The sequence below is a fragment of the Leguminivora glycinivorella genome, chromosome 13 (assembly GCF_023078275.1).
Source record: "Leguminivora glycinivorella isolate SPB_JAAS2020 chromosome 13, LegGlyc_1.1, whole genome shotgun sequence".
In the NCBI taxonomy this organism is placed as follows: Eukaryota; Metazoa; Arthropoda; class Insecta; order Lepidoptera; family Tortricidae; genus Leguminivora; species Leguminivora glycinivorella.
In genome coordinates, this window is record NC_062983.1 from 21,692,209 (window position 1) to 21,707,535 (window position 15,327).

Below are 15,327 nucleotides of genomic sequence, written 5' to 3' on the forward strand. Positions count from 1 at the left end.
ATGGACTCTACTTATATCATTCCAAAGGTATGTTGTAAAGATATATCGCCGCAAAAAGATCTGAACACGCCTCTGTTGTCAAGGTGATAAAGAGTATTCAGATATTTTTGCGAGCCTTGACTGCTCCGATACATCTGATGGCGACTGTATATTTCTATAGTAAATAAATGCGTGTCTAAAATAACAATAAACGCCAATTGTTCTAATAATTTTTAACATTATAGAAAACGTGGTATCAATTAAGGACTGATATTTGATCCCAATATTTGGGCCTATTTCTTATTAAAGCCGTATATTTTCCTGAATGTGTAGTATTTTTTTTAAATAAAGACGTTAGTTTTGGAGTTATATGGATCTTTGTTTGTTGCAGCACCCGTACCCCTCAGAAGACCAAAAGAAGCAACTAGCACAGGACACAGGGTTAACGATACTACAAGTAAATAATTGGTGAGTCCTAGAAATTAATCAAAATACATGGTTTTTTACAATTTTGCAAAGTCTTCCCAACAGCTTCCAAATCAGGGGTGAACAGAGGCATCCTCTGGGCGAGCTTTCTCTATCGTAGGCCACGTCTTTGTTTCGGCTTGTCTGTGGTCATGAGTAAGCCCATTTATTTCTTTCGAAGTCTAAAGAAATAGAAAATTGGTACCTAATGATGGAAATATATGCTTACAGATACATATTACACGAGTGAATAAAAATACGTAACGTAGTATGTTTCACGAGGGTTCAAAAATTGTGTATCGTAAAGGTATAAGTTTTTAATTTCAAAACGTCGGAATGAAAAATGTAAAAAATATCGTGATCATTTCCATGCATTTAAATTTCAATTAGCGTTTTGTAAAACCAATAATTATTCGCTCGATTAAATTACACGATTTACTCAGAAACATTACGACAAGTTGTCCGATAGAGAACTAGAAGAAAGTTAGCAAATCGCTTACTCATATTTCAATATGACAGCAAATATTAATTGCAATGAATGTCAAAAACACCTCGTAATATGCAAATGCTTGCATCGTAAATTAATACGAAATTTTGCCAAGGTAACTAAACGTACGGAAAAGTGACTCCCCGCGGAGCCACGATTGCCACGATTCGGGACAAGGAGACACGCGACCGGATCTATAAAATGTGAGGAGTGACAGTTCGACATCTTATTCGATCATGATAGCCTGGTGTTCGGCAATTTGTTATTACGTTTTTGAGGACTTTCTGTCGTATTTTTGTGATAAAATGACGCTCCACAATACTCAGAAGTGAATTTAAATTCTAAGATATCAACAGCAATCGATGTAACTTTATGAATACTCTGGTACTTTTTCAGTAGAAAAAGGCAACATGTTAAAATATTGTAGGCGCTTAGAGTTAGTTGTTGACTTTCCTGCTAACGTGGGTATGTCTATAGACACTCTCAAATTTTCGTTTTGATATTGAATTCTTAATGGCACACTTTAATAACATCATCTATGATTATTGAGTCATCTGGACCACAAATAGAAAATTCTTCGACAAATTCTCACAAATCTACGCCCGTCTTGTCACTTGCTCTCATCAATAACGTCTTCAAACGATACCGTTACATGTCAAATGGCATCTATTCCCGGGTCAGTTACGGAGGTGATCATTGGCGCGCGTAAAACGCGCGGTTTACGAGCGCGACGTTGGCAGTTACTGCATTAGTGCGCCTGGTAATGAGCGGGCGGACCTGATTTCTGTGTTCTATAATGGTTGAAGATGCTCTAGGTTTTTTTTTCCTTGGCACTAGGCAAGATTTCCTGTCACTGCGATGATATTTTTTGGAAAATTTGATTATGTTGTGATGGGTAAAATGGGCTTTCTTAAATTTCACCGTAGTCAGGACCAAGAGTAAGGAAACGATATATTTCGTAAACAGTAATTTAAGACGCTCTCTATAACTTTTCTTTAACTTTAACCTTTTTTAAGTCAGAATAGGTTGGACCAAGCGTTGGCAGTCTCCTCCTACTTTTGCTATGTAAATATCAGCATATTTACAAATTGTTTCTTGAATAAAGAAGGTTTTGTTCTAAATAAATGTAAGTAATCGTTCTAACCATGATCAGTTTTAACTGGTAGCAGAACGACCTATTTAAATAGCAAGACTTCGCACCGTCCGCTCATCTCGCATATAAAAATAGTTAAAACTGCCTATGCGACTAACCTGAATAGTTAGAGTTAATGCCATTCCGTTATCAGCGAACTACCAATACGATCTTAATATTATTATTAATTTTGTCCACTTAACCCACAAGTACGAAGCACGAAGGCCGCATTACAGTAGTAAATTACCACTCAAACGGTCTGCATGTCCATATAAACCCGAGTGGGTGTCGCGGCGGAATCATAAAATGCGCGAGGAATGGCCCCCGATACTGTCAGCCCTAAAATGGCCGACTTCAATTCGCGCCTTTTTTTTCGAACATAGAGATTTTATCTGTTTAGGGAAATCGTATGAGTGAATTTGCGTGTAGGTGCGCCTTTTTGTTGCGAATGACAAAAAGTGCATTGTTCCTGTTCGGTTAATACCGACCTTTAACGATGTTTATTTTAAATCAAGTTTTTTAGCCAATTGGTAATTTTGAAAATCTTTGAATATCTGAAAACCTATTTGTTTGAGTTTTTTTAATGATAATTATTTTTATTGATTAACCTTCAAATCAAGAGTGAACACTGAACAGGCATCTTCTGGGCGAGCTCACTCCATCGTAGGCCACGTCTGTGCCTTTGGCTAGTCTGTGGCCAAGAGTAAGCCCACTTATAATAATTAAAAAAAAAACGAGTAAGACCAGTGGCCCATTTCTCAAAACTGAAAGTTACAAGTTACAAGAGGAAGTCTCTATTCAACTTGTCATATTAGACATTGACTACCACTTGTAAAACCTACCACGTGTAGCTTCGAGAAATGGGCCCCATACCAGCATGTCATGTATATAAATGTATGTTTTTTTTTACGAAACGTTTAAATATAATACCCTCTATATTTCTATATTTAAGAGCGAATGACTACACTTAAAATGTGTAAAAATGTTGGCTAAAGCAAAAAAGCGCAAGTCATGCACAGACAATTAAACTCAGTATCTTAATCTCGCAGATTCCTAAATATAAAGATAATATTATTGTAATTAGCGTCTATTCGGCGGAAGTGTTATAAGTAGCTTTCGAGTGGAGTGGCTCTCGATGGCTTCAATGATACCACTTCAACCGGTGAGTTTAGGGACCATTCTTATTTTAATTATAAATATATAGCTTTTGGTCACAATCATATATGGCATAGACATCTTCTGGGCGAGCTCACTCCATCGTAGGCCACGTCTTTGCCTTTGGCTAGTCTGTGGCCAAGAGTAAGCCCATTTATAATTAAAAAAAACGTATAAGCAGGCTTAAGGTTCAAACCTATAGATATGTAGATCTAAATAACTTGTACGAACAATGCGCCTGAACTATCAAAATCTGGCCTTGACAACTTCATATTGAATGTAACTAAAAAGATAGTTCAAAAAATTAAACCGCTATCAACTTTTAGTATGGCTTGAGACATTGGCATCGACCATTTACTCTAACAGAATGGCGTCATTTAAATGACTCCCACTTCTCTACGAAACTACATTTTGCACTTAAACTATGCACGTGGTACATACGAGTATGTATTAGGGATAGGTGTAATATACATATATGTAATAGGCACTATATCTACCAGGATGTTGGATCATATTCACCTACGAGGAACACCGCCGATAAATCTTGATACAAAGTTAATGAACTCGGCTCATTGTCAGCTACACGTACAGATAATATTATTATGTTAGGTGCCCATTATACTTTAATGACTCGGACATCGCCGCAGGCGAGCCTATACAATCTGCAGCTAAATATATCAACCGGTTTGGATGTGTTAGTTGTTACTGGATTGAATGGCTTAGAAGTCATAATTTCTGATTGAAGACACCGATTTTTATGTGCCCGGTTGTCCACATACTTAGGTGAAGTCCATCTAGTCAGATCCAGGATAATATAAGTATCTAATAGCCAAAAGTACTAGTATGAGAGTAATTTAGAGAGATATTTTATTAAATTTCAGCTTTAGTATATCTGAATTTCCTAGTGCTTTATAAGATTTCAAGGACAGGATGTCAAGAAACTTTATAACCTCCTCTGTAGCTCTTTTAAAACATTTATATTTACTAAAACATAGTTTTGTTTCTCATAACGGATGAAGTTGTTATTCGCAGTGTAGAGTTATATCTACTTAAAGAAAACTTCAAACCTTGTAATTCTAATCAAAAATTATGCTCAAAAATTTCTTCTTTAAAATGCCAAAGACATTTTACCGCATCTAAAAGCACATTATTATTTGAAGACCTCACGAATCTAGAGATTGAGTGACGGGGTCGGAGGTCGCCGGGGCTTTGTCTCCCTGTCTCGGGTCCCGCTATACCATTAAACTGGTAATTATGGCTCTGTGGTGTCAATCTTCTAATGTGGAAAGTGGAGATAACATCGACATCTTAAAAACTTATGCTGTTATTGACAAAAGTTTTAACGGAAAAACACCTAACGGATTTTGTAAATCATTTGTTTGCCTGTATAAATTTTACATTGGGTATGCACTCAACTTTGACGATGACTTAAGTCCAGCAAAATATGATGAAAATGACAGTTTTCGCTGACACAGATACGATTTTTGAGAAAAAAGTAAAAATAAAGATGAATTTTGTTAATAAAACTTCACATAGCAATATCTAAACTAATAGAAAGTGATTATTTCATCTTATACCTTTTCACTGCAATTCCAGTCATATTATCTTGTCATATATTTTCAAAACATTTAAGTAAATACCGTTTGAATTCGCAATCAACTCCCTAAAAACAATGAAACCCAAAATTTCAATTTCGCCTACTACAAATTTCATCAAACGAACCCAACCCTTTTAAAATCCTATTACACGTAAATCAAGAATTCACACCCGGTCAAACACTTGAAATATTAATTCTGAGTTAAATATTTTTACTAACACTAAAACCATTAAGGAAGGGTTGCTCCCTTGTATAAACAGGTGTCCAGATCTACAGCATTTAAAACATTACACTCTTTGCCCAAGTGCATGAGATACTTCAATCAAAAATCCACCGTGTGATCTTAGGAGTACAGTAGATTTTCGTGGCACTTTTCAAGTCCACATAGGGTCTGTTAGGTAGTGTTAGGGATCCCTAGATGATTGCTCTCTCTTGAGAGCTATAACAGAGTAAATATTTTATTAATGCTACCGTCGATTTATGTTGTTCTGGTATCGTATCTCTAAATTAACTATTTGCATAAGACGTGCATTTTAGGGTATTTTGTGGTTTAATGTGTCATTCGTTATATGAGTTTTAGGATTTATGTGTAAATTATGATATCTCATTGCTAGTTTAGAAATTCGCAATGTCGATTTAAGCTTTTAAAGTTTTTTTACATATTCTTGGCCAATGCTTATCTCTATCGTGGCAATAAAATATACAACGAAGAATATTGCATCTCCTATAGATATTATTACACTATTCCAGATTTTGACGAAAACACAGATCAATACAACAAGATGGCCCTTACAGGGCGACTCGCGGTCACCAAGCATACGACAAATCAGGTTTATAAAAGTTTGAACGCGTGCGACACCGATCAGTAGCGCCCAAGTATACGACCCGCTAACAGTGTCCGTGTCCGCTCGGGAAAAAATCTTAAATAATCAATTTTGGTTGCAAACAATGGTCTCTTACAGCATAAAGTGGTGTGGCAAGTCTTCTAACACTTCTACATGTAAAAAAGATGGAACAACATTCCACAGTTAAGTCAAATTAATTATTTTGTTGAATATTGTTTATTGTCCGCGGAGTTCATTTATACTGGTCAATATGGTTGTGCTGAGCGGCGCCGAGGCGCGTCCATCCCTCTTTACCGAGTTAACAATGTGATATGCTATCCCTTTCACGTAAACGACTAGGCATGGGGCCATGTTAGTTTATGTCTGTTGCGGGAACTTCGTACTGCCGTTCGTACCATGTGCTACTATTTTATGAAATATAAAAGAAAGCAGATTTGTAATAGTGAATAATTATCTAGAATCTGTAGAGTCTGTAGTGGTATTTAGTTCATTGATTAGTTTAGAATATTTAGTTGGTTATTTAACTTAGTAAACGTAAGTAAAAATGCACAGTTTAGTTATTAGTTACTAGAATGATTTTTATTGAGATGCTATCACAATTATCATCCTCCTTGCGTTATCCCGGCATCGGCATTCGCCACGGCTCATGGGAGCCTGGGGTCCGCTTTGGAAACTACTACCAAGATTTGGCGTAGGCACTAGATTTATGAAAGCGACTGCCATCTGACCTTCCAACCCGAAGGGTAACTAGGCCTTATTATAATTTAATTATAATTTGTTGCAAAACAAATTCACCACAGTACTGGTACCGGTACCATTGTCTATAATAGACATGTCCCATTCCCATCCCTACTGCTAATCATAAAGGCGCGCCATTATTTGAAACGACCAATGGCAGCACCGTGCGCGCCCGCCTCACCCCGCAAGGATTGGTGATTTGCGTCTCGAACAATATCGCTTGCATTTGGCTTCTAGTGGGGTGTTCTGTGGACGAAAATCATAGGTCCTCCTTCATACGAACTTTTCTACGTTTTTCCGTCTTAAGAACATAAACTCTTTGTGAAAATGTCTATTCGTATAGTCTTTGTTAATTTATTCACCTTTTCTAAGTACACCATTCCAATCCAATATTGAATGTAACGGTTAGTTAGCACATAACATTGATGCAAACGTCGTAATTATACGACAAGGTTGTATCTTGCCTTTATCAAATTGAAACGACTGTACGCGTTCCGCCTCCGGGACCCTGTCGAATTAATGAGCGCGCCCCTAATTGTGATTATATGAAGATGCAAATTCGGCAAAGAATAGGAATAAGGAAACGTCTCTTCTCATTGTTGGGAGCCTGGTACTTGTAATTGATAAGGAGGGACATTTTAAATTTATATTCATCCCTCGTGATTCTATTTTCGAATTATCGGAGTGTTTTGCTGATAGTACAGATATCCCCCGGTTCCATTTGTTTTGTTTAATTAAATTAAACTTTTCGAAAAAATACGGTACGTTATTCCAATGTCTTCTTTTATTTGGCTTTATTGTAAATTGGCAATCCATAGACTGTCCAGTACCTGTGCATATTTTAGCACCCTTGAAAATAAACGAGTATATAATAGATATGTTCATATAATCATCAAATTTATTTTATTTATTTATTTATAAATACATGGTAGCAGGCATACTTCAACTACGTCTTTTCGAAAAAGCCAATGAGTATATTAGATAGATTCTTTCTATACGTTTGGCAACTTAATACCAATAATAATATCATAATGCTTATCCATACGCACATGCCCTTCAACGTAACTACGGTTACTACGGATTGACAATACAGCTTCGCATATCAAACCTAATTTCCATGCAGCCATCATAGTAACAAACTGGCCAATACTATATCAAAGCACAATACACTATCAATTACTTCAGAATAGCCCTCGCAGGACAATAGGCCCGTCTCCCGTGGAATTGGATCCTACAATAGCTGGGAGATAGACCTGAATTCAGGGAAGGTAGGTATTAGGTACAGAGAGAACATACAGCATCAAAATAAAGGGACGATACCTACCTCTTGCCAAAGACATAGGTAACTCCGTATAGACACTAGACAGCAACAGTTTAAGAAAAACACGTAGGTACCTCAGAACCATATAGAAAAGGGCCGAAATGGCGTTACACCTTAGTGCGTTTTCACATTATCCGATCCGATATCGGATGTCGGCCCAATATCCCATACATTACAGGCGCCATCTTGGATTCATTCTATTGAAATCCTTCCGACATCCGATATCGGATCGGATAATGTGAAAACGGACAGAGTGACGCTTGGCTAGATGACGCTAATATTAATATTTGACATTTTAACACATATCAAGCTAAGAATATGGGCCAAATTGTCAAACCTGAGGTTTAAAAGTTTTAAGCTTGTTTCGAGAGATGGCAGTATATGCACAGTGATTACATAATTATTTTACTTTGACAGTAACTCTCTATACTACTTGATCCTCTTTGCTATTACCAAAGAAGATCGAGTATATAGAGAGTTACTAGTACAAGCACAATAAGTAGCCACAGAGACGGCCACCTCTCGACACAGACTTATAACTTTTGAACCTCAGCTTTGACAGTTATATTCTTAATGTATCTTATCAAGAAACAACCAAAGATGTAGAAGATTTCTCTGAGGTACCTACGTTTTTTCTTAGACTTTATCTGTCTATACAAAATTATATATGTCTTTGCTATTACCCGGGGAAGATATTATTAGGTACAAATATCCAGCGTCAAAATTAAAGTAGCGTCAACATGGCCATATTGTAAACATGGGACGCATTGCATAGCGTCCACAACTACGCATTAAAGTACGTACGGTACGGAATCAGTGGACGAACTTGTTTGACTTCCTACACAGAATACTAAAATGCATGCGATGTGGACCTGTCGACGCTGAACCTTAGATTATTCGACTATTTACGTAGTTTTAGCCCAGCACACACAAGTATTTACGATAAAATAATTACATGATAATAATTACCTGTGTGGTAACGGGTTAAGAATTTCACCACCCCCTTTCTTCTCGTGGGTGTCGTAAAAGGCGACTATGGGATATGGGTTAAATTGTGGCGTAGGCGAGAGGCTGGCAACCTGTCACTGCAATGCCACAGCTTCGTTTTCTTTCGACCCCTTATTTGCCAAGAGTGGCACTGAAGCTTTAGTAGTTTCATGTGCTCTGCCTACCCCTTTATGGGACACAGGCGTGACTGTATGTATGTAATTACATGATATTCAGAACTAAGAATGGTAGGACAAAACACAAATGCCCAACTTAAGTTACATCCGGAACCAAACCCGTCAAGCTGAGATTAGTGGGATTAGGCAGGATCGCAATAAACACGCACACGGGATATTCTTACACGTTGACTAAGTTCTACACGTACAGACTATATTGGAGGATTATCTCACTGATAACCAGACAAAAATACTATAGATGTAGGGAACAAATCAAATTATTTAATTAAATAATCGCTATATCGTAATCCTGCAAAAGGATTCATATAGGAGGTGCAAGCACAAATTGCTCGCCCTTAGAGTTGGTCAAAGGCGCCTAGTCTTCAGAGATAACATACACTAGAGAAATTTCGACGGGTACCTCGGAGAGTAACTACGAATACTAATATAATAATTTTAATTTTAATATACCATATAATAATTCAATATGTACCTAAATCAATTGTGACGTGTAATATGTAACAATATTATAAATAAATGAGTATGAGTATGAGTATTTCAGTTTATAAAAATACTATACGTTATTAAATAACGTCTTCTGAAGTTACAACCATACCTAGATTATCCTCCTTATTCATAAACTTATTCTAAAGTTATCAAGCCGATAAAGTTCGTTTGTCCTTTTCTATCACACCAATACGTCGGAAAGGGACAAACGAACTTTATCGGCTTGATAAGTTTAGAATACGTTTATGAATAAGGGGGTATATTTATGAGTGAGTATAGTAGCTACAAGGCAAAAAAGACCCGACCGAGCAGCATCGAGCAGTTTCAACATATTCTGTCGGTAAAGCCCCTGCCACATTTCCTCAAACCATGACGACTATGAGCGTCTGTCAGTAGCTACAAGACCTTAAAAGACCCGACCTGTCCCAATGCGTAATTCGCAGGCCGTAAAACGTAGCTCGTAAACGGAGAGGGTATGGCCGACTGACAGCGGGGAAATAAAACCTTTTTGTAATAGCGTTTTTAGAAGCGATTTGGAAACCAAACTTGGAAGAAAAGTCGATAAAACTGAATGTTACAAAGCAGTTCTAATTTCTTTCTTATTCATGAATGCAGAGCAATAGTTACAAGATTTTAGTAAATGCTATGCGTTTTGACAACAAACAGAAAATTGATTCTAGCCTCGTATGTTTATGCGTTTGACTTTGACTCAAAGGAAGCTAATAAACACAAAATAAGATATGTATTGAATAAACATTGTGTACCTACAGTTAGCTACAGAGATAAAAGCATATGTACTATCAGCTGCAAAATTGCATGGATAAATTATGAATGAATCCATTGATAAATTCGCCACGCCCTTTTGCAGCTAGTACATAGACAATTATTTACCTTTGACTTAAAATCGCGCAAACCCAATTCTTGAAGCTTAGTGTATCTATTACACCGCTAATATCTCATAAGCGTCAGCGATTTAAGCCCGCTGTCACTGGCCCGGACCCCAGACGGGTCGGCATCACTCATAACGTAACAATAAAGTGCTAACTGGAGTACATTCTTACGGTTCGCTTTATCCAAGAGTAAACAACCTTTGGATTTACCGTTACAGCATTTGTGTCAGAATTAATTTGTAAGTCAAGGTCGCTGTACACGGGACATGGACTTTATTAGAAAATATTTGTTAGTATAAACAGGGGCGGCTCACTCCGCGATTCTATCGACGCGCTACAAGTACATGCCGGCGGCCACGAGTTCGCGGCCCGTTCACTGGTGACGACCTTCACGCGGCGCAATAGAATTAAATGTCGGCTGCTCGCGTGCGGTCCGTTTGTTAATGTAGGTAAGAATTTAGAATGGCGGCATTTTGTGAACATCAAAGGAGTGAGCCTTCTGTACATGTACTATTATATATTCTGTGGTATAAATGTGTGCCCCATTTTAGCATAAGCAGCCCTCGGTGTACACTTTACATAATATCAATGTGTTAAATTAAAAGATAGCTGGAGACTTGGGTTCCATTCCCGGCTTAGCTACCAGTGGGCTATTTCAGTGTTAAAAGATACTTTACGTTTTGACATCAGCTCCGTACACGCCTATTAAATGTCTGTGTGTTTGTCTATGTCTTCCTTGATAGGTACTGAAATCAGTACCTACTGCAGAATATAGTAGTTTATTTTGTTATTAATTTGTTTTGTCGTGATTATTTCAGCCTTAATAGATAAAAATAACTGTATAATTATAAAAAAAAAACTCGTTTAATAGAATTAAATTCCAAAATTATTTTCATTTCTACTACAGCTTAGGTACTTAATGATTCCACTTTCTTCAATTTTAAAATCTTATACCAAACTAGCTTTTGCTTGCGGCTTCGCTCGCGTTAGAAAGAGACAAAAATAGCCTATGTCACTCTCCATCCCTTCAACTATCTCCACTTAAAAAATCACGTCAATTCGTTGCTCCGTTTGCCATGAAAGACGGACAAACAAACAGACACACACACACTTTCCCATTTATAATATTAGTATGGATACATGTACTACACCCCCGTGATAAGATAAGATAAAATAACACAGCAATTCTCTCACCATCACAAGCCCATCTTGATAAAACAACCATAACTATAAGACCCTAAAATAGGTTATAAACACATTTACATCTCACAAAAGAAAAGTAAAACAGCAAAAGTACACTTACTTTTCAAACCGCCCATCTCTCTAAACCTACTCTTTGAAATAAACACTTTGAGATATAAAGAACAAAGTTTAAAATCTAAGAAGCAGTTTCTTCAAGATATTTCGTCGGTAGTTGTAAATGTGAACCGACGCTGAGCGCCCCTGCAACTCTCAAATTGTCCATCAGGAATCACGGCCCGCGGTTTACGATCCCTGGCCCGTAAAACTCGCGAACGACACTTAGGTTTAATACCCCTGGATTTTTGTATACGTTTAGTGGGTCTCAGGTCTCAGATCGTTGGGTTTGGATGAATTTAAATTTATTTGGGTTTTAAATGGAATTTTATAAAATCCATTTCAGTATTGAATTACAGAATTTAAGACGATAAGTAGACACAAGAGACAGAAGTTGCAAGTTTCTATAGGCTTTGTTATTGTGACATAAAAATAAATAAATAAAATAAATAAATATAGGACATTCTTACACAGATTGACTGAGTCCCATGGTAAGCTCAAGAAGGCTTGTGTTGTGGGTACTCAGACAACGAAATATACATAACTAGCTTTTGCCCGCAGCTTCGTTCGCGTTAGAAAGAGACAAAAAGTAGCCTATGTCACTCTCCATCCCTTCAACTATCTTCACTTAAAAATCACGTCAATTCGTCGCTCCGTTTTGACGTCAAAGACGGACAAACAAACAGACACACACACACTTTCCCATTTATAATATTAGTATGGATAAACAAATACTTCTTTACAAAAACACAGTGCGGCCTGTCATATGTGGGACAGACGAAACGAAGCATTTCCACACGGGTGAAGGAACACATAGCGGATGTCAAGCACCGTCGGCAAAGGTCTGCAGTCTCTGAACATGTCATGGATAAAGTCAATCATGCTATAAAGTTTGACAAGCCTCTGGTTCTCGCTAAGGAGAAGCGATATATACCCAGAATGTTGCGAGAGGCCATTGAGATCAAGAAATATCCAAACTTTAATAGAGAGGATGGCTTTACTTTACCACCGGCTTGGGATCGAGTAGTACATCTGATAATGGAACAAGCACGACGAAGGCTGTGAGGCATTTGTGTTGTATGGTGTTGGACATTTGCAGTTTGTTTTCTTTGTCAATTTTGTGTAGATTAATTGGTTAATTATTTTTTTAACAGAGTAATGGTAAAAATGTTTTGAATATTGTATAACTAGCTTTATTAATAGTGTGTGAACCTGCCTTAGAAATCTAGATTATTTGTGGTCATGGTTCGTTAATATTTCTTGTAAGTGGGTAGCTTTTGCACATTTTAATTTTTCCTCAGTCACCCGTTGACCACGAACGCTGTAAAGAGTTCGAAACGTCGGGATGTATTTTAAATTCATTATACGCGATTTAATTCGTTTCCATAGTTTTATTTCATGAGTAACTATCGCGGTAACCGAAGACAATATTAAAAACACAGTAGTTTAGTTAATGAAACTTTTCACAAAAGTTTACTCGCAACTCACAACATGAAAGCTTGAACATGTAATAAACACTCTTGATACTTGAACACCCCACATATCCCATACAAATACCATGAAATTACCATACAAACGGTACGAGAATGGGCTCTGAAACACCAGGGCCCCATAGATGGTCGTAGATGGCAGATACCGCTACGACGCTACGGTTGCTACGCCGTAGCGATTCGTAGGTGTTAGGACGGATTACATTGGGGTAGGGATATGGATTTATTTTAAGGCCCTATTTGAGATATTTTTGTGCTGTTTAACCTGTACCTAAAGCAGTATGTGCACATTTTTCGAATATGGCGTTAAATACTCGTAAAATTATTACTATAAGGTCATTCTTACAAATTGGAACCTAGAACCATCAGCTTCACAACAGGGTCACTAGTCAATGAAGAGACAAGATGAAAAACTATGAGGTAATAATCCTTCTCACCTACATTTTATTTATTTAGGGGTTTCCCACTTGCATAAATTGCTTGACAGGCTATATTAACGAATCTCCCCATTTCCAAATTAAATCTCACAACTAAGCTTCCTTCATGCCGCCGTCCACAAATAAACGCGTCATTTTTAAACGACTTTTTAAAACCCCGATCCCTCACCGGCCCCTCCAGAAATCACCACTAGATGGAGCTGAGGTGCGATAAAACTCGCGGAAATCGCCTGAATTTTTAGCCGAGATGCGTATCGGACCATTTTCGGTGGCAATGGGACATTTCTTGCGCCTCTGCGATCCTAGTTGATTTTTTCGGTGTTTATTAGGTTTTTTATTGGTTTTATTGGGGATTTATCAATAAAATTACGATGAGAAACGGCTTTTGTTGTAAACATGTTCGGAAATTGATCGGAAAATATTTCATCACGATTTAAATTTTAGAAAAATATTTAAGGAAATTCTAACAGTAATATTAGATTGAGATTAGATCTTCATAGGTGACTGGGATTTTTACTTATTTTACGAAGTTTTGAACTCTGGAGCACAAGCTTTGCAGAACGAGGTAATATCGTACTCAAAATCCTGTCATTACCGATCTAGTTCGGTTTTCAATAAACGCGACACGACATTGACAATGAATATAAACAGCTCACTAAACATTTACAGCTTAGAAATTAGCATAAACTACACGCCGTCCAAATCACTCCAATAACCGGCCAACATGCCATAACCAAGCTTACCAGCTAATTTTACAAGGGATATCCTTCCCGAGAATAATCACACCAAAAACAAGCTTGAATTAAACACAAGGAAAACAATTACGCTTCACGACGCCATAACAATTCACCTACAGTAATAAAGGGGGCTAAGCCTCAAAAAACCCCTTAGACTCGTCAAAATAATTCATTTTAATTTTCTTTACGGGCTAGTAAACCTTTATTTTTACGACGGTACTACCCGAGATAACTCGGGGAGTCCCTTAAAGGCCCTTCCAGACCCTTTACTGTGCCCCCGTACTGCGAACCGGCTCGACGATTATGCGTTGTTTGACATTTCCATAAAACATTACAATTTGGCCGGATTATTTGTAATTACTCGCAAGTTATTAATTTAAATTCGTCTGCTGCTAATTTTTAATTGCAATTCGATTGTAAAAAGACCGCTAGATGGCTTTGAGGTGCAATAAAATTCGCGGTAATCGCCTGAATTTTTTGCCGAGATGCGTACTTTTAATGAAAAAAATAATTTAAGCTAATATTATTACAGTAAAAACTTGCCAAACTTTGACGTTCAATGACAAGATGCGCTCATTTTTAGGGTTCCGTAGTCAACTAGGAACCCTTATAGTTTCGCCATGTCTGTCTGTCCGTCCGTCCGTCCGTCCGTCCGCGGATAATCTCAGTAACCGTAAGCACTAGAAAGCTGAAATTTGGTACCAATATGTATATCAATCACGCCAACAAAGTGCAAAAATAAAAAATGGAAAAAAATGTTTTATTAGGGTACCCCCCCTACATGTAAAGTGGGGGCTGATATTTTTTTTCATTCCAACCCCAACGTGTGATATATTGTTGGATAGGTATTTAAAAATGAATAAGGGTTTACTAAGATCGTTTTTTGATAATATTAATATTTTCGGAAATAATCGCTCCTAAAGGAAAAAAAGTGCGTCCCCCCCCTCTAACTTTTGAACCATATGTTTAAAAAATATGAAAAAAATCACAAAAGTAGAACTTTATAAAAACTTTCTAGGAAAATTATTTTGAACTTGATAGGTTCAGTAGTTTTTGAGAAAAATACGGAAAACTACGGAACCCTACAC

At 37.3% G+C, this 15,327-nt stretch overlaps 1 protein-coding gene across 3 annotated transcripts in view; it reads left to right on the forward strand.

Moving 5' to 3' along the window:
* The window catches only part of LOC125233001 (homeobox protein homothorax), a 430,647-nt gene that overhangs the window by 355,159 nt on the left and 60,161 nt on the right, over positions 1–15,327 (forward strand). For all 3 annotated transcript variants that reach the window (XM_048138864.1, XM_048138865.1, XM_048138867.1), the window contains one exon: positions 371–447. In XM_048138864.1, the coding sequence (XP_047994821.1) occupies positions 371–447 (77 nt within the window). The remainder of the gene's footprint in view (positions 1–370; positions 448–15,327) is intronic.